General features: G+C 41.9%; 2 protein-coding genes across 3 annotated transcripts; one reads left to right on the forward strand and one right to left on the reverse strand.

Annotated features, from left to right (window-relative positions):
- Positions 1–254: 254 nt before the first annotated feature.
- On the reverse strand, positions 255–5542 carry hmgb1a (high mobility group box 1a). Of its 2 annotated transcripts, none has more exons than XM_061701931.1 (5): positions 5447–5542; positions 3635–3815; positions 2129–2274; positions 1895–2069; positions 255–910 (listed from the first exon to the last, which is right to left on the reverse strand). In XM_061701931.1, the coding sequence occupies exons 2-5, from the start codon at positions 3779–3781 to the stop codon at positions 755–757; spliced, it is 624 nt and encodes a 207-aa protein (XP_061557915.1). In that variant the 5' UTR covers positions 3782–3815; positions 5447–5542; the 3' UTR covers positions 255–754. The 2 variants fall into 2 exon arrangements, with proteins under 2 accessions (XP_061557915.1, XP_061557916.1); XM_061701932.1 differs by having other exon boundaries at positions 3635–3798; positions 5447–5539.
- A 5695-nt stretch (positions 5543–11237) lies between these two features.
- Positions 11238–19772, forward strand: nufip2 (nuclear FMR1 interacting protein 2). The gene is given in 6 exon segments (XM_061703123.1): positions 11238–11463; positions 13016–13851; positions 13853–14068; positions 14070–14565; positions 14760–14792; positions 16968–19772. Coding segments are annotated over 6 exon segments (1785 nt in total). The 5' UTR covers positions 11238–11312; the 3' UTR covers positions 17021–19772.
- The last annotated feature ends 258 nt before the right edge of the window (positions 19773–20030 follow it).

A 20030-nucleotide genomic window follows, 5' to 3' on the forward strand; every position in this document is an offset into this window, starting at 1 on the left:
TGTTGTAGTTTGTCCACTAGATGTGGCCCAAAGACCGATGACGTGAAACGGCTGCTGTTACCATTTATCGACGTGTTAATTTTTGTGTAAAAATAGATAATTATATTTAGACTTTTATATTTATACATATGTACAGTATAATTTAATATCACCTAAGTAAATGTATACATTTATATATAAAAAAAAATCCACAATATAAATGTTCTTTTGTCAGCCACATAGCTTGATACACATATCACAGAAATAACACGACATATTACAAAAAATGTTTATTGACATCAGAAGCAATTTAAACTTTCAACAATAAACGAGGCTTTTTTTTTTTTTTTTTTTTTTAAATCATTTCTTCTCATGTTGCTAGGACAGTGGTACGTAAAGATCAATAAAAGTGATACGTTCAACAGCGATAAAATGAAAACAGAAAAACAGAGAGACACTCATAAGATCTAATGGTTTTTTTTTTTATGTGCTGTGCACATCTAGGCTAAATACTGTAAGAGGAGGAGGACATGGACACCAGACGTGTGTAGTGTTAACTATACAAAAAGGAGAAACAAACTGTACAGCATAAAAACAAGTGATATACACAGCCTTTTTCTGCATTTTTTTTTTTAACACCACCGTCCAACCCTCCGCCCCTCAGATGCGACTAAATGGATTTGCTTTTGTAAGTGTGTACACGGGGCGTCTTAAATGCTTTACAAACAACAACATCACCATCGCCGCATGACCGGGACCGACCGGGATGGACCGATTACTCGTCGTCGTCCTCATCATCCTCATCCTCGTCGTCATCCTCATCCTCGTCGTCGTCGTCGTCGTCATCGTCCTTTGCTGCCTTGGCCGCCGCTTTGGCCGCCGGGGCACCGCCACCGCCCGCCTTGCCCTTGGTGCGGTACGCTGCCACGTCCTAAACGCGCAACATGACATGGTCAGGTTGGGCTCGGCTCCAAATCAAGTTTAGCCTTTTGTTCCAATTTATTTGTCAGGAACTTTTTTCATCACTCATCTTCCAGAGATTTGAAAAAAAAAAAAAAAAGGCACATTACAGAATCCCCCCCCCCCCCAAAATGTTGAACATTACCAGGGAATTTTTTTAGCTTCTGTGAAAGAAAAAATAATCCCCCCCCAAGGTAAAAAAGTCAGACTTTTTCAGAATACACCACTTTTTTTTTTAAACTTGATTTTCAGGGATTTCTTTTGTTTTGTTCCTTTCATCAAGGAAGGAAAACAAATCTAAGAAAAAAGTCCCAATTGTTCAGCCTTATTTTTTTCACAAAAAGTCCCCCCCCCATAAAACATTTGATTTTTTTTTTCTTTTTAAAAGTCTTATGTCCTATTACCATTTTTTTCCAGAAAAAAAACTTGCATTAATTGAAAAAATAATATATATATATATATATATATATATATTTTTTTTTTTTAAAGAAAATGTCCTATTGTATCCATTTAAAATGACTACTTTTGAGAATAAGACTTAAAAGTTCAAATGAGATTTTTCCTACACAGAAAATAAGACTTTCAGGAAAATCTCTAAAAAGACTTGTGTTTCAGGGGGGAAAAGAGGAGTAAGTGTTATTTTTCTGACCTGGAAAAAACCTTGTAGATTTGGGGAATTAATTTTGTTATAGAAAACAAGCTCTACCCCCCCCCCCCCTTTTTTTTTTTCTAAAACAAGTCTTACATCATTCTGAAAACCTTTTACAAAGTCAGTCTTTAAAAAGAAAGTGTACAGTTTAAGGGCACACATTTTGTAAAGAGTCACATTTTTCCACCAAGAAAAAACTATTTTTTTTAAAAAATATTTTATTACTGAAAAGAAACTTTTAATGAAATGCTTTAATTATTTTTTTCTGAAATAAGGTTATAGATATTGGAAAATAAGAAGTCTCACCTTCTTGTACTTCTCCTTCAGCTTGGCCGCTTTCTTCTCGAAGGGCACCTTGTTTTCGGCCGAGGTTCCGTTCCACATCTCCCCAAGCTTCTTGGCCACGTCCCCGATGGTCAAGCCCGGAGTCTCGCCCTTCACCTTGGGACGGTACTCGGAGCAGAAGATGAAGAAGGCAGACCTGCACCAAAACAGTTTTTTAAGTGTCGACTTGGACTTGGGGGGACCAGGCACACTTACGGGGGCCTCTTTGGAGCGTTGGGGTCCTTGAACTTCTTATTCTTTCCTCCGTGGGCCGGCACGTAGCTCATCATCTCATGCTCGTAACGAGCCTTATCCTGCTTGGCCAGGTCCTCAAACTTGCCCTTGTCCTTGTTGGACATGGTCTGCGTAGTAGGGAGGAGGAAAACATTGTGAACCCTACTGATGCCGTCAAATTGACCAACTTGTATCCTCTGGGTCAAATTGACCCAGGCAATTTAATCCTCCAGTAAATTGTGTTGGTTACCCAAGTAGTCCTAAATAGTATTTATTTTCGGTTTAATGCAGCTGGAAAAATGCCCAGGTCAAATTTACGTGATCCATTTATAAAAAAGGTACCCAAATCTGTGTCGGTTACATAGTTGACTACCTAAATATCTATGTTCAATACAGCCAAAACAACCCTGGGTTAAATTGACCCGAGCAATTCAGAACACTTTTGAATGAATACGTAACCCCAAAGTTTTTTTCTTAAACAAAATGACCCAAGCAATTAAAACCTGCAGAATAAATATTGATACCCAAGTTTATAGGTTAAAAGTTGCCCTATCTGTATATTTCTACATGTTGTACCAGTTAAAGGCAGCCCTGGGTGAAATTGAGCCCAACAATTAAACCTCTCCCAATGATAAGCATCCAAGTTTATGTGTCGGTTATTTGTTGACTGCCAAAGTATCCCTAAATATATTCCTTATTTTGTATAGAACTGAAACTATTGTGTCAAATTGACACCAATGACAACACACAAGTACAGGACAACGAAAAAATATATAGAAAAATCTAAAATATCAAATCTAGTTGTGCCCATTAAACTGACTAAAAATATCAAATCCTAGTTGTCCCCATTAAACTGACTAAAAGTCATTAAGTATGAAAATTTTATTAATTTAGAGACATTAACCCACCGAACACCTGAAACTCATTTTATCCTTGCGGGTCAATTTGACCTGAGCAATTTGAACCTCTGGAGAGTAATTCTCAACAAATTGTTTTAACAAAAGTTTGTCTCAGTTACTTTGATTGCTGGTTATCTATATAAAATGCACTCAACACATTTTTTATATACAGTCCAACCTCGATCAAACTGACCCGAGCAATTCTAATTGTGGCACTGAAAGTCAACAAGTGACACAAAATAAATAAATATATTTCCTATAGGCTTTACAAAGCTAAAACAATCCCAGGTCACATTGGCGCAATTCTAATTGACGACAAATGTTTGTGTTTCAACTACCCAAGTATACTTCCTATAGGCTTTATAAAAACTAAAACAGTCTTGGATCAAACTGACCCTAAAGAAATCAGAAACAAAAATAGATGCCCACAGGTCATTGAAATCACAGCAATTATAAAGTACTATCAAATCATGGTTGTTCCCATTAAAGCGTTGGGACAGGGTGTTAACTATAAGGCAAAACAAATGTCAACCATTCATTTAGCCAGCGTGGGTCGATTTGACCCGGCTGGCGTGGGCGCTGCGGTTACCTTCCATCTCTCGGAGCACTTCTTGGAGAACTCGGAAAAGTTGACCGAGGCGTCGGGATGCTTCTTCTTGTGCTCCTCCCGGCATGTCTGCACAAAGTAGGCGTAGGAGGACATCTTGCCCCTGGGCTTTGTCGGATCTTTCCTCATCCTGGCGTGGAAAACACCTGAAGCCAAACAATATCTGCAATCCAATAATCTGGGTTAGAAGCGGGGGAAATATGGACTAAAATGACCTTTAAGAACGATCGAATAAAATATTAAATGCGGGGGAGGGAGGGGGGGACGTTGATACACAACTACTGTGATAAATGTAAATATGAATTCATTAATGCGGGCGACGTGTTCATTATGTCGCGGGACAAAGCGCGCACACAAACACACTTTGTGATGCTGGCAACTTCTTTTACGGTGACGTCGGAAGCTACGATCAAAAAACATGAACAAATGCGGCTCCGGTTGTTGAGCACATCACACACACAAAAAGACAAAACCACACATAAAGGACTGTATTTATTACAAAACAACACTTTATTATAAAAGCGTTGTCACACCAGTCGAAAAAAAAAAAAATCAATTTTTTTTTTTTTCAAAAATCGTCTAAAAATGTTTTATTGTTATTATTGTTTCAAATATCGCCGTTAAAGCGGTGTAAAGTTGCTGGAAAGAGGAGGAGTGATCGGCGAGTAGTTCGGTACTCATGCAGGCGCTCCGGGGAAAAGGAGGTCAAACAACAACAACGACGACGACAATATTTCTTCTTCCATTTTGTGAGAAGGGCCTCGCTATGAAAGAAAGTGCCCCTCAAATTGCTCCTTCAGGCCCGCTGCGAGCTTTCGGGGTCCCGCCGAAAGCTCCGGTGAGCTGTGCGCTGTCCTCCCGCTGCTCTTCCATACCTCGCAGCGTATTCCATTGGCTACCATTGGCTTCCATTGACTTGCACTTGAACGGCTCTCTATGAGCTCCTAATGGCCGCTCTCGTCTTCATGGAGGATATGGCTCCCTTCTCTTTGTGTTGGAGGCGGAGGGTGCAGCCCGAGCCGCTCGGCTTCGGACACCCGTAGCGCGGTCCCGCAACGCCGCACGGAGCCCTGCGAAGCGCCGTCGCGACCGCGAGGGTCTCGTCTAGCGTTCAACACCGTCGGGCGCCTCCGTCGCGGGCTCCGCGGGCGAGAAAAGCCGCTCGAAAAAAGTTGCTCGTCGCCGTTTGCCTCGTTTCCCATTGCGAATAGTCAGCCATTACAGTTAAAAGCACAGCTCGCTATGAGGCTCGTCTTTTTTTTTTTTTTTTTTTTTTTTTTTAATTTTTATTTTTGGAGGCCAAATAAGTAGACACACACACAACCCGGTGTCTTTTCACGCCTTTCTTGCCTTTTTTCTACACTTTTTCGCACATTTCAGTCATGTTTTATGCCATGACTGGCGGCTGTGGGCTAATGTTAACGGCGAATCTGCTACCATTGTCGCCACTGACGAGACGTCGTTCCCGGATTTTGGACGAGGTAACCGCTTGACATCCATATTCCATTTTGGACACACAATACCAGAAAAATAGTGAAAATTTTTCGCCTTGGTCAAATCCGCGGTTCACCGTCCGTTTGCCCGACGCGAATATTTGAATTTGTTCAGAATTACCACCGCGACTCGCCAGTCACTCTTTAACCTCAGCTGCCTGCATTTCTCGGCTTTTTCAGCCATTTCGAGACGACAAAACAGCAAACAGATATCAAAGACGTGAGGGTCGCGAGATCTTCTGGATTGCTCCGGTCGTCGTGGTGTTTAAAGACTCGAAATGACGCCGTGTGTGGTACTTACCGAACGACTGTGGCTGGGCTTTTAATGCTCGGCAATGGCTGTTGTGTGAGCGATACGCAGTGTCTTCACTCCTCCGTTCTCTAACATTACTCTCGACGGAGCTCACACGCGATTGGTCAGCACGCGGCCTGGCGCTCCACCGATTGGCTGCGGCCTTTTCATTGTCCTAATAGAAGACGAGTGGCCATTGGTGGGCTCTGTTTTACGTCACGGGGCTTTCCGGGGGCGCGTGGATATGAAAATATTTGTGTGGGAGCGGAGCACGCCGGAGCTGCTCGCACTGGTGCTGCTGTGCGCTCACTGTGTGGGTTTGCCCCACTCTTCAATCCACTGTGGATGAGTGGAAGAGGCGAGGCGACGCCGCCGGGAGCCGAGCCCCCCGTGGGGTCTCACTCCTGTCACGGACGACCCCGCGAGCGTCTGTTCCTTACCCAAATAAATGGAGTTGGCCAAAGTACAGCGCTCACATTCTGTAATTAACTAAAAGTACAAATACTTGAGTAATTAAAAAAAATGGGGAAACGTACAAGTACCCATTCATCTCCTTTCACTAAAACGTAAACAAGTAAATACCTTGAAATACATTTAAGTACAAAAGTAAAAATTATTTTTTACTGTCATTTACTGCACAGTATGCAGCTAGCAGGGGTCCGCAACCTTTTTAAAAGTGAGAGCTACTTCTTGTGTATTGATTAATTGACCCACACTTCTGAAAGAACAAATGTACTCAAATTACCTTTCGTTACATATTAATAATTAATGATATGCATCTATGTGCAGACACTGACCATGTCAATGGTTTATAACAATTATGATTTAAGGTAGGAAAAGATAAATACCAATTTGTAATGCTTTATTTCCACAAAATTCCTTGGAAATCACAATATCCTATCACCACTGAGCTACTTTTGTAGAACAGGCCCGTGGGCACTGTGTTGGTGACCACTGATATACAATAATTGACACAATGAAATAATAATAATAATAATAATTGACAGTAGTCTATACACTCAAGCAGCAAAACATAAAACACTTACGCTAAATTTAATTGCATGGTGACTGTGAGCCTAGTCGTTAACACAGCTGTCTCGCAGTTCTGAGGTTGGGGGTTTGAATCCAGGCTCTGGCCTCCCTGTGTGGACTTTGCACGTTCTCCCCATGCTTGGTGTTTTTTTTTTTCCCCCCTCCTCCAGGTATTCCGGCTTCTTCCTCCATTCTAAAAACCTGCCTCTTCATTGAGGACTCTCATTGTCCATACGTGTAAATGTGAGTGTGAATGTTTGTCTATATGTGTCCTGCGATTGGCTGGCAAACAGTCCGGGGTGCACCCCACAGTTCGCGCAAAGTCAGCTGGGATAGGAGGCTGCAGGCCACCTGTCTGTTTTGGCTAGCATGGACTTGGTACCTATGAGTAGGATTTCAATTTTATCACTGTTGAGTTGTAGAAAGTTGGATGAGAACCAGTGTTTGAGTTCAGAGAAGCAGGCAGTAAGGGAGGAAGGCGGAAGAGTGACAGTGAAAGTGTAAATTGAACTTATGGGAAATATTGCCAAGAGGTAGGATGCAGGCAATAAAGAGGAGGGAGCCCAAGACAGACTCCTGGGGGACACCAGAAGATTTTTTCTTCAAATGTTCTTTACTACTAGCATACGCTTTGACGCTGACAAAAAAGTAGTGATGTTAAGAGATGTGCCGAGTCTTTGAAGCATGTGTCGGGTAATGGAGGAGATGTTTTTGCAAAGTGTGTATCGAGTATTGATTCATTTAGGGGAGGGCCCGGAAATGAAAACGTCCGAAGCCTCGCTGCCTGGCTGTACCACAGAGATAAATGATAAGTGAGTCAAGTCTTATATACAATATCTATGATACCACGTGACTGATTCAGGAAGCCCTTCAGATTTTGCAGCGACGTTTGACAGCAATATAAACCCCTCTGGCTCCATTCAAAATGTTATTTTTGATAAAGTTCCGATCAGCTCATGGTTTAGACAAAGATTTTATAGTTTGTATAGTAGAATTTGGAGATAGTTTGGAGCTTACAGTGGGAGAGCGAGTGTAATGGATTTCAGCTCGCGCTGTGCCAATCAAACGTTACTCCTTGTAATCCTTATTAAACAGGATGCTGTCTGATAATTTAGCGGTTCAGGCTTTTAACCCAGCAGTTGGTGCACTGGACTCTCAAATTGGGGGTGCGCCGAAACATGAATAGTTTCGCTCAACAGCCCTGAACCAAATCCCATTCGATTTCAATGGTAGTATTAAACCACTACCGATGCGATACTGCAAACACATTTCAGACAATAAGCGGTCATCTTGAAATTGCCCGAAACCATTCGGCTACCATTTATTGAATGGTAATGTTTTTTTGTTTTTGTTTATTTATTTTTTTTATAGAGTTGCGGTCAGCACATAGTTTGGTGTAAGATTTTAGACCGTATGTGAAGCCCCCATGGATCACTGAGGCTTTCCAACCCATTGCGTCAGCAGGTTTAACGACTCGAGGCCTCATTGAAACGCTGAATACTGCCATCTGGTGTTCAAATGGACATATGACAGGAATATTCTGTTAGATTAGATTCAATTTTATTGTCGTTTCACAAAGTACTGAGACATCAAAATTTTGTTTAGCATCTACACGGAAGTGCAAAGAGAGCAGAAAGTGCGAATGGAAGTGGAATATGTCAAAAGATATACATATATACAGAGTATGAAATAAGACAGTGACAAGACGATGAACAGGAGCAGCAACATTGCTATTTTGGCAGTAGAAACGTAGTACAAATACGGTATACGTAAGAAACAAGACATGATAAGTACAATGAATAGTACAGACAAAGTATATGACGAGAAACACATGGGAGCATCATATTTTGTGTTCAGGCCACCCTTGTAAGACTACTGTCTTTATTGTCTGCAGGCATTTGTCATCAGCTGTGTGCTTTCTTTTCTGGGTCAGTCATTGGCTAGTGAATTTAGATAGCCTGATACATGTATTCGGTCGTCTCTTGTGCCCTCTTCAGGCTGCAGACGGAACGTATGCTACCTCAGTTCGATTGGTGTGTATGTACAGTCGCTCTAAAATGTTGCTAATGTGCATGTCGGGCCCAGGTAGGTGACAGTGAAAGGGTTGGCATGCATTTACTTTACAGTTCTCAAGCAATCCTTCTCAATCTGTGCATACTCCTGCTCAGTCTATGTCAGTGCACGGGATGCAAATACCACTGACTGTCCCTCTTGCAGGAGGCGACAACCCAGTCCCTTTTGGCCAGCGTCATTCTGAATAGTGATCAGCTTTGTCACGTCGTAGTACCTCAAGACCGGTGCTGCAGTGACCAGTCGTTTGATGTCTGGTTTGGGCAGCCAACGCCGTAGCACGTCCTTGTCCGGCAGTCGTCGCAAAGGTTCGCACAACTCCAATAAGCGGGGCAAAAACTTTGCAAGATAGGACACACATCCTATCAATCTCTGGACTACCTTACGCGTCGGCAGGGCTTATCTTGTACTGCCCTGATCTTCTTTGGATCCGGCCGCTGTCAGAAAGTGTTTGTGGAACTTCACCTCCTTGACTTTGAACTGGAACTTTTTCAGTTTGATCTCACTGCATCTGCAGATCAGTGCTATCGGTTTAGCGTCGTGATCGGCGTCAGCCTCTGCATCGGTGTCTCAGCAGCCAACAATCAGTATGTCATCAGCTATTGGCTCAACAGCACTGAGTCCAGACAAAAGTTCATGCTGTCTCCACTGATAAACCTCTGGGGCCACAGATGCACCGAAAGGGAGCATTAATCATCAATACCTGTACTACGGGGTCCAAAATGTTGTCATGTAGCTGCTTTCTCTGTCCAATATACGTTGTAGAAAAGCATCACATTCATTGTCAAACGTAAAGATCCGGGCTTTGGGGAGCTTTAGCAAGCTGGCCACTGTGGGCATCATATTGGACCCCTTTAAAGCTTTGTTGAGGGACTTGGGATCGATGCAAATCCTTAACTTTTCTAGCTGTTTGACAATTCAAATGTTGATGATCCACTCAGTAGGTTGAGATATACAGTAGTTTTTATATGACCAACCTTGTGTTTATCCAACTGAGCCTTGACGGCATTTCTGAGCGCTACTGGGACGTTCCGTGGAGATGCCTGTATAGGTGCCACTGTGTTGTCCAGCTCAAAATGAACAGGACTCGGCCATTGAATACATCTGCATATTTGAGACAACTGCTTGATGATATTGGCTCCAAGTAGGATTTGAGATATGTATTATTGCTTGGGCAATAGTTTAAAAAATATATTGTGGTTTGCCAGACATACTTGTGTCACTTCACTCTGTTTAGCCCATCCAACGTTACTACTAGAATTCCAGATCCCCTGCAACCCGAGAGGATAAGCAGTATAGACAATGGATGGATGGATTATGAAAACAAGAGCTATGTGATGCGCTGTCATTTGTGTCTGCCTAGAAATGTTGTCACTGCCTCCTACAAGAACGCTACTTGGAACTTGAGAAACTTACAAGAGGCTGTCTCGGGTCTGCGTTCGCAAAATGTAATGCTCCATGAAATAAAACCAGCAGGACAACCGCAGCACGTGAATGCACATTGCAGTCCGTCCATCCCAATCAGATCAATTGGACTTCTCTGTTCCTCGCTCTAGAATGCGTTCAAAAGAAGCAGAAAGAAAAGCAATGTATGCACAGCACTGAAGATAAAGATGTAAGATGGCAGAATTCATACTTTGTTTTTAAAAATAATAATAAAAAAAGCGGTCAGCATTGCTACTAAATGTGGGTGAATCCACCTGCTGAAATTCAATATGATCTACTTTTTTAAAGCGATATTGTTGGGCAATATTTGAATTTGCATAGTCCCATTTTATATTTTTGTCAATGCATTTGAAATTCATGTGCTATTTAAAAAAAATTCATTCGAAGTTAGTGTTACTCAGTAGCCTATTTGAGTGTTTTTTTTTTCTTTTAATTGAATACTTATTTACTCAAGTTATTATTTGGGGGACTACTTTTGACTTTTACTCAAGTCATCTTATTCGTAGTATATTATTAAGTTAAAGTAGTCTTACTTGAGTACAATTTTTGGTTACTCTTTACTCACTTCTACATATATGTGAGAGTTGTATTTTCCAATTATATTATAATTTGCTAATTTATCATCTTTGTCAGTTCACAATGACAGCAAAGCTATAGGAAAACGTTGTTTTTATAGCATGTCCAGTGATTTTTTTCTTTTTCCCAGTATGAGCATTTGATGCAAATAATAAAAAAATAAATAATAAATACATATATAAATAATAATAATTAAATAATTAAAAATAAATAAAATAAATAACTTCAGTACATTTCAGTCTGTATTATTTCATTTACTTGAGTTGAATCAGTGCTTCTACTTTTACTAGTGTTTATTTTATTTTTTTAAATTATTGTATCTGTATTTCTACTTGAGTAGCTACAGTATGTTATGAAAAAAAGGGGGGTTCCAGGTCCACTCCACCGGGACCCTCCACTAAAATGTGCTGGAGACGTGGCAGCGCCTCCGGTCTTATGATTTGAGTTGAAACAGCAACCCCATTTGTCAACAATATCATCGTTGCCTTCGATTCGTGTGAATTACCCAACATGCCTTCAAACTTGCGATCATGTCTGCTGTTTAACTTCGCATAGACACTCAACGTGGAATCTAGTAAGGGCGACAAACCATTTTTAGACGTTGTCGTTTACTGCTGACGTTTCCAGTCCTCAAATAGCTTCCGTTTTCGCTCTGGCAGTGATTGGACTGGTCTGTACTTTTTTTTCCCTCCCCTCTCCCCGGCGAGCTAGCATAAGCGCCCGTTAAACAAATCGCACATTCTCCACTTCAATGGAGGCACAGCCCAAAGATCGGGCACGGGACAGTCGAAATCAGCACCGCGGCGACGGCGCGAGCCCTCCTCGGTGGAGCGCTTGTGTAAAACATGATCAGAGCCACTTCCACCAGCGCCAGCATCAGGAAACGAACCCGAAGAAAACAGGTTTGGACAGCCCTAAAAGTTAGCTAACACTTGCTAGCCTTAGTCAGCTAATGTCAACTAGCCCCCACCGTGCTCGAGCTAACCAACGTGATTTAAACGTTAACGTACGCTGCTTGCTTTACGGTAGAGTATCACATGCGACATAAAGAGTGGCTTATTGATTAAAACTTGACTCGTTACTCGGCCGCTGTCTCCGGAGACACCGTTGGTTATGTAGCTCAATGGCTAGCTGACATTGCGTGACAGTTGTGGCTGGCGGTGGTTTGACATATCGGGGATTGACCTTGTGCGCCGCTCCCCTCGCCCACTTTTTTCCCTGGGCCAACGCTGCTACGCGGAAAGCCGCCGGGGTCGCCTCGAGCTATTAACAAGTGGTAGCCGTACGATTGAGTTGAGCTCTTTTCAGCAAGCTTGTACTGTCGCCCCGTATTGGGAAAGGAGCCGGCTCCACTGGAATGTTCGGAGCTGCCGTTTCCTGTCGGCCATGTTAGAGCATAACTGAGGGGCTAAGGCTGAAGTTAGCCGGTTAAGTTTTTAAATCCTACAACGACGTGCTTCCACTGTGACACGTATTTAAAACAATCTATTTTTAGGGTTGGTTTAGTTAGGTGGCCATGATTAGTCTTTTGGTATAGCCGAGCAGCTAGCGAGTAGACGTTAGCTTGTGCTAGCCAGCTTTGATAGGCCTGTTGCACATTCAGGGCCGAAAACACGCGACAAATCCGTGACAATTAAATAAAAGTACAAATATGAGGGTGTCCAACATGCCTTATACGTCAATATGGGATATGTTTGTTTCTCGCTACTTGCTGCGAGTTAACTGGGCTTTGAATGTGAAGTCCTTCGTTGACACAGCAGTTCATTGCTCAAGAGTAGACATTTTATGGTTCTTGGCTAGTCCAGTTATGGGTTTAAATGGTGATTTGAATCCACATTTTTCACCAGTCAAACATTATATTTGTTAAATTCTGCCCACTTTGAAGAATCAACTTTTGACACGTGTTGTGCTGGATATCACATGTCTGTAATGCAACACACAGAACACATCGTTGGATGTGTCAGTCATGTATTTTTGGGTTAAGGTTCATGTTTAAACCAGCAGCAGCACGAGTTGGCCTCTGTTGTCGAGGTAAAACCATGATGACAGCAGCAGTGTTTGTGAACTTTGACCTCTGCTGCAGGCAATAACAGGAAGGTTGGCTTTAAAGGAACAGAGCACCGAATTGCTCTTTGACAGCTTTGTTTGGGCACTCTGGTCACAGAACACTTCAGTTAGTGTATTTTGAATGGGTTTCATCAGTTGATGCCTTGTGTGGCTTTTGCACTTCGTTTTAACTGGCGATGAATTACTGCTATGACCCATTTAGATGAGGTAGGCAAGTTGAGTGATACTGCAAACTTGAGAGTGCTGCATTTCTCATCTTTGCAATATAACAACCACACACAACCTTTGACAAACCTGTTGAAGTAATTTTATAAATTACAGTTAATCTATCTCAATTTATTTAGTAAATAAATTAAAATAAAAAAAAGGTTTCTGTCTCCCTTGCAGGCAACAAAAAAGTAAGTGTCGGTGAAGAGGAGGTGGCAAAGAGTACGCATTCGTTTGCTACTGTTGGAATGCTGCATCCCCCCAACAGCAATGGAAACAGACACACAAGTAACACGAATGTGAAGCAGAAGTCAACGCAACGGCTGTACTCAACGGCTCCAAAAGCGAGCAGCAAAGGACTAGACTACAAAAAGGCTATAGATGTTAAAAATGATGACTTGAATTATGGCGAGGATAAGAAAGACTCCGTGTTGCTCCAAAATGGTGTCGCACAATGCGGCTTGATTATAAATGGCTATTCGTGCAAGGAAAATGACGGCAGCAGAGCCGATGGCGGGTATACCATGCCGAAGAAACGCAAGGCCAGATGTAACAACTTGAGGAACACTGACAATGCAATGCGAGAAAACGACATGCAGCAGGGCAACACTACACAGGAGCCTACAACTTTTAATACTGAAGTGACCGCAAAGGGAGGCACTTCCAGGTTTGACTGCTTAAAAGCCACACATAAAGCAGAGAGTCAGTCAGCGCAAAGACTGGCGGCGGCCTATGAGTCCTCAGTGGGGGAACCTCAGAGGAAGAACTCTGATGGGAAAGCGCTTGGGAAAAAGACTGAGGAGCGGCACAAAGCCAAGGTTTGCTCACCTTCAAAAGAGGACTCGTGGACTTTGTTCAAGCCCCCTCCAGTGTTTCCTGTGGACAATAGCAGCGCTAAAATAGTTCCCAAGATCAGTTATGCAAGTAAAGTCAAAGAGAACCTCAATATAGTAGCTCAAGGTGGAGCAGAAGCACTGCCTCCACCTGTGAGACTGTCGCAAGTCCCCATGTCCGCTAATGAAAACCATCATGTCAGCTAGCTTTACTAATGGGCCAGTTTCTGCTAACGGCTGCTCATCAGTGGGTACCTTCTTTGCTCCTGCTGCTTCGGGAAGTGGCGACAATGTAGCATCTCCTTTGGAAAGTAACTGTAGCTCTACAAGCAGCCCCATTGAGGAAGAGGCGTATGAACTGAGGAAGTGTTCTCTTTTAATTTACCCTTTAAATATGCAATCCCGCGCTCCCCAGTGCCCGGCACCTCAACCCGCCGGCTGCTCAGACAAATCAGAAAACCTTGGGAGCAATCTTCCAGAATAAATGGGGTCTTTCGTTCATTAATGATCCCAACTTGGGTCCGGAAGAGGGAACCGGGCCGGTGCCCGCAGAGGACAACGCAAGTGCGCGCCAGTGTCAGGCCAAAGCTGGCCAGCCGTACTTTGAGGGAGGCCCTTTCTTCTTGGAGCCCGGCACTTTGGTTCAAGACGCAGAGAAAAGGACTTCAATTATTTTGCCTGCTTGTTCTAATCAATGCGTCCTGGCTGAGGAGGAGAACAGAGACAAGACTAGCGTAGCTTCTGCTTTTCAGGACAATGGTGCTAATCCTGCACAGGGCCACACAACCACTGTGTTGTTTGGCACATCTAAAGAACAGGCCTTGTCTGAAGATGTCTGCAGAAGGCGTAGCTGGGGGTCTTTCGACGTCAAAGCTGCTGTCACTTATCACACTGAAGGTAACTAACTGCATTTAGGTCTCAAATGGTTTGTGTAATCGTAAAACGCTGGTTTGCAGTGAAATTGTCCGTGTCTAATCTCAACAAACACTTGTCAGCTTTCAAGAGATTTTTATGCTTAATCGAGCCATTAAACAGTGTTAAATATGTTTCATGCCGATTAACATTTACTGATGTTTTCTTCTACTCAACAGAAATGGAATACATTTTCAGCTTGCAAAAACAACGTGAGTTACATTTGTATTTTTATTTTTTTAAATACATTTTGTTGTATGACCAGGAATAAAATCGATAACAAAACAAAAACCCTCACTACTAGTCATACGAGCCCAAAAATATTTTCTGAAACTAAAGGTTTTAAATATGTAACAAGCTGATGTAGGGATAAACAATATTGAGATAAGTATTAAGATGCACTTCCTCATAGGTTGGATTCACACTGCATCGTTTGAGTGACACAGTTGAGATTTTTTTTAATTTAATTAATTTTTTTTTTTTTTTTGGCTCTCTGAGTCATGGCAGTGTAAATGCGAACCCTCCCTCACATAAACTCTGAGATCTTCAGATTCGAATCAGGCCTTTTCCAAATGTTTTAAATGAAATTAGGTCTGGCATACGCCAGCCAAGATGAGGGGCCTCTAAGATTAAAACTATATACATATATATATATATATATATATATATATATATATATATACTTTTTAGATCTGCACAATGAATGTTCTCAAAATTACATTATAGCTTATTTTTGCCCCTTAATTTAGCTTTGTTAAAGGAGCATACAACCTGATATTTCTTGTAGTGTCATTCTGTAAATAAAACTTTCACTGCGTTGTAAAATAATTAGCAATTTACTGCCAAAACACATAAAATCAAAACTGAACTTAAAAAAAGCTGTCAATATTTTGTCACTCAGAACTAGTCAAAGAGAGAAAATATAATAAAAAATAATTGGTGTTGTTTGCAGTTTTTCTGGTGGTGTGCGTTTGTTTTGGCTGAGATACAAATCGGCATCTCTGATGAAAAGCGTTGCTACGCAGTGCATCCAGAAAGTATTAACGGCGCTTAACGTTTCCCACATTTTGTTTTTGTCTAGATTTTTTCCCATTTATTAAAATAAGCAAAAGCATACTAGAAATGGTTTTGATTTTGTAAGGCCATTACATAAGAAAATGTGGAAAAAGTGAAGCGTAGTGGTGACTCCGTATGCACTGTAGATCAGTGGCAGGGTGTGCATGTGCTACCCAGGCCTTCAGTCTTTATCCACCTTGTAATACCACCACAATTACAGAAACCCTCAGTACTACACAAAAACACAATATAATGGCACACAACTGTGCCATTCTTATCATCCGGAGCAGCAGCGCAAATTCAATACTTGTCTAATAACGTGACAAGAAATAACATTGGAATAAAATGTTTTACTTACCAGAGTTTCTGAATTTGTGCAGTGTGCAGTTGGCTTGTTCTGACCAACCGATTATACACAGCATAATGTCGGCGTTATTGTGGGCGACTTTGAAATCTGATTGGTTAAAGAAACAGTCCTATGGCTAATATAGTTTCAGGCTTCGTTCACACTGCAAGGTCAGATGCCCAATTTGTATTTATTTTTTTGTTAAATCCAATCTTTTTATGTAGTCGTTGCATGCTCACAAAACACGACGCCACATGGTGCAGTGCGTTTACGGAAGTCAATATTGCCCCCCATGTAGGTGTCAGTCTTGACCTAATTGTGGAGATTTCAAGAATTTTGTGCATTAATTTTCTTATCAGTTCCAAATAATCTTCTTTTCGCCACTGACCGTTTTCGGTTCCTCCCTCGGCCATTGCTTTTCGTGCCTCTGTTGGGTCGAACAATTGTGACGTTTGTCGCTTTTGGACAACGTACAGGCCGGATTAGCGAGACATTGGCGACAAGACTGCAGTCGCATCAGATACATACCCGATTTCTATCCACATATGAAAGAGGCTTGTGTCGGATTTGAAAAAAATTGAATTGTATTGTTCACATTGACATGATAATCAGGTACATGTCACGTGTGCAAAAAAAATCTGAATTGACCGGCAGTGTGAATGTAGCCTAAATTATATCGGGCATACTAATTCTGAAAATCTACCAACCAGTTACTGGAAACAGTGCAGCCAAATGCTACGAAATGAAGACAATAGACTGTTGGGAATAAATTGAGTCAATTTCATGGATCAAATATTTGCATTTAGGTTGTGAATGTAGGTCAGTGCTTAGGCCAGCACAGAAGGCCTTCTTTCTGGCCTCTAAGACTCACCACTACTGTCGATAGGATAAAGCGTGTACTGCATCGTCATGACTCGAGCGTTGACCTCATTGAGGTGATCAAACTTTTAAGCCTCTTCATCCTGTCGCATTGTGTCTTCTTCAGATCCAAATCGAGTATTGGTTTATGACGAGACCAAGGATGGACCTGATCAGTGAGGTAGACGTCCGCAGTACTTGGCTCCATCTCCTCTGGGTGCTGTGGTTACTCTCCTTTGGGAATCCTTAGAGTGGAGTGGAAGAAGGTGGACAGCTGTGAAAACACTTGCTCGTTTTAACGTGGCAACAACTTCTTTGAGGGCGTCGGACTAATATGCGGACTCTCCGGGGGGAACGATATAGGAGATCGATCGGTGCCTCTACAACACGATGAGCGGACAGTCGATGACCAACGTGGCGGATGACGTCCGCGAAGAGAAGGTGTCATTAGCAAACTGCGTCTCCTAAAGCCTTTATCGCAGTCCGTCGCGGCGGCCGTCCGTCAAACTGCAGCAACGCCACTGACGCTTTTGAATGAGTTTAACGTAAACATGCACGCACAGGCTGGAATGACTGGAGAACACCATTTGAAGCAAATGCCTTCATGTGGCTCAATGAAATCAAACTGTCTACGTTAGTAAGTTGGAAAGGCCGGAATCTTGTCTTAAAAAAAATCTGCAGGGCAACTCAGAACAACCCCCGTTGTAGTGTTTCATCTAACGCGAACGTCTTGACTTGGATAGCACCTCGTCGTTGGCTCTTTACAGGCATGCTACAGGTGGTCACGTCTCCTCAACCAAATTGCCAAGTTTTCTCGCTCTCTCTGTCTGTTTCAGTTAGAATGTTTCGGATTTTTGCTTCCAAGACTCAATACACTCATTGTCTTTTTGTGTGCGTGTCGACGACAGGGTGAGGGGTGGCAGTCGACTTTCTCCTGTCAAAAATAATGTGCGTCGCGTTGTCGAACTTTAGCTACCCCGACTCAGCCTTTTCTGTTGTTTGTCTTTTCCTGCATGTTTACTGGTGGAATTCATCTACAAAGGTTGCGATGCCGGCTTTTGTCGAGCTGTGTTCAAATGTGAAGATGGGTTATCGGTCATGTCTCACCGCGGTTAGTTAATGGGTGCGTCGTTGCGAGATGGCCGACCCAGAGGGATCTAAGGCGCTTCTTCACTTTGGAAGCATTTTTGCTGTGTTGAAAGCTGTAATTAAGTCTAGGAAACCCAAATTTGCCCGCTGTGATGTCATTTTCATCACCTTCTCCAAATCAGTATTGATGTAATGAACACAACTAAGGACCTTTTTAAGGTTTTCTCAAAGCTACGGTTTGGTTAACATGTGGATTGTTAGCACTTTATGTACACTAATTGCTTTTTTTGTAAGTTGTTAGAGCTCTATTGACACCAACTCCTCCCGAAAAGAAAGAATGGCTCTGGGCTGTTATTTCTCAGAACAAACAAAATTATTAAATGTAACTCAGGTAGCGTTAATAAAGCCATGACTATCTAACTCTTTTTGTTTATTTTTTTCCCAAAAGACCCCTTGTCGCCATGCCCTCTAATATGGAAACGTAGAATTGGAATCTATTTATGACATCATGATTTGACATATTATGAAAGAGGATTTGACTAAACACCAAATATTAGTTTTTAGTGGAAGCCCTTTCGGTGTCATCAATCAGGCTAGAGTCCATTTAGAAAACCTTGATTTTAAAGCATGTTTGTTACATGTACATGTTTTTTTTTGGTGTTTCTTAACGTATGCTAGCCTGCAATGTGTAAGAGTTCGTTAGCTCCATGACTATTGTTGATTTTCTATCTCTCTCTCTCTCTCTCTCTCTCTCTCTCGTGTGAGTGAGCACCACTGGTTCCCCGCTCTCAAGTACTCTTCTTGGTGCTGTGGCCTGATTTAGGCCTCACTGCACAGGCGGACATGTTTTATTTTTTTCCTTTCTGCACGTCAACTTGACATTTAACTTTTCAACGGTGTTAAAAAGTGCTTTAGTTTTGCTTATGTTGAGTGTCAGAATGCTTCGCCGTAAATGTGTTTGTATGTGTAACATAAATAGTATGGCATCAAAAAAAAAAAAAAAAAACTTTTCCAACAAATGTCTTGGCGGGTCATTTATGTTGAGCACTGTATAAGGTGACACTATCAGGTTATCTTTGGGCATCTTTCGGTTTCTGCGAGTCCAAACAGGGTGATCAAGAATGAGTACGTGACTTTACACTAGTTTTGCAATGATTCCCTTTTGTGGCAATTGTTTTTTTTTTTAGAAAAAGGATGGGAACTAGTTACTCACCCTCCTTGTACAAGCACTTAAATGAGCAAAAAAAAGAAAAGAAAAAAAAGCTTCTTGTGTAGAGTATCCATTGAGAGAGTAGAACTGAGCAGTGCAGCCTGCAAACCAAAAACAGCTTCTTGGAGCGGAGTGTGTGTGCGTCCGCCCGCGTGTATGTATGTGACCGCGTGCGTGCGTTGGTGTTGTATAGTCAGGCCTGACCATGTGGAGTTGAACCCTCCACTTCTCAGGATGTGCAATCACCTCAAGGATGCTGACGCAGGCTTCCACAGACAACGTTAGCCTCTCAATTGTTAGCGCCTAGTAAATTGTTCCTGTTGTTGTTTATTATTATTATGCAAGTTCTTCATATAACTGCACCCCCTGTTTAATGTTCAGGTGCCTGTATGAAAAGAAATCTACTTTTACAGCAATTTTGATTGTTTCACATCAGCTTCCAGTGTATATCTGTGCCATGTTTTTTTTATAATTTTTTTTTTTTTTTTTCCCCCCCTGCCCCACCACCCTCACTCTTTGCTTAGCTGTTCAAAGCAAATTTCTTCTAAGGGACATGGATGCTGCTGAAAGCAATGAGTATTTTACATGTTTTGTAGATTTAAAATGAATAAATAAAATAAATTATGGACGGTTTGTGTTCGGGTAATGTGCGAGGGAACGCCAAACGGATCTGGACGTTGTGTGTTCCTTTTTTTTTGTTTTTTGGTCAAATTCATGTCTGAAGTAGGACATGGCTAATTTTAACAATAATTTTAGCATAAGAGTTTTTTTTTTTTTCCCTTCCTCAAGCTCTGAACTAACTCATCCGTCGATGCACAAATAGGATGAGATTTAAAAGGAATAAATGATACCGAAGATCAATATGTTTTTGGTTTTCATGCATTTCACATT

This window comes from Phycodurus eques, chromosome 17, assembly GCF_024500275.1.
Source record: "Phycodurus eques isolate BA_2022a chromosome 17, UOR_Pequ_1.1, whole genome shotgun sequence".
In the NCBI taxonomy this organism is placed as follows: Eukaryota; Metazoa; Chordata; class Actinopteri; order Syngnathiformes; family Syngnathidae; genus Phycodurus; species Phycodurus eques.

Bases quoted from the DNA above. Each gene is read 5' to 3' on its own strand.
- hmgb1a (XM_061701931.1), bottom strand. From the start codon at position 3,781: ATGAGGAAAGATCCGACAAAGCCCAGGGGCAAGATGTCCTCCTACGCC. The intron at 2,275-3,634 runs GTAACCGCAGCG...CCTACTACGCAG, and splicing joins AGTGCTCCGAGAGATGGAAG to ACCATGTCCAACAAGGACAA. The intron at 911-1,894 runs GTGAGACTTCTT...TTGCGCGTTTAG, and splicing joins TGAAGGAGAAGTACAAGAAG to GACGTGGCAGCGTACCGCAC.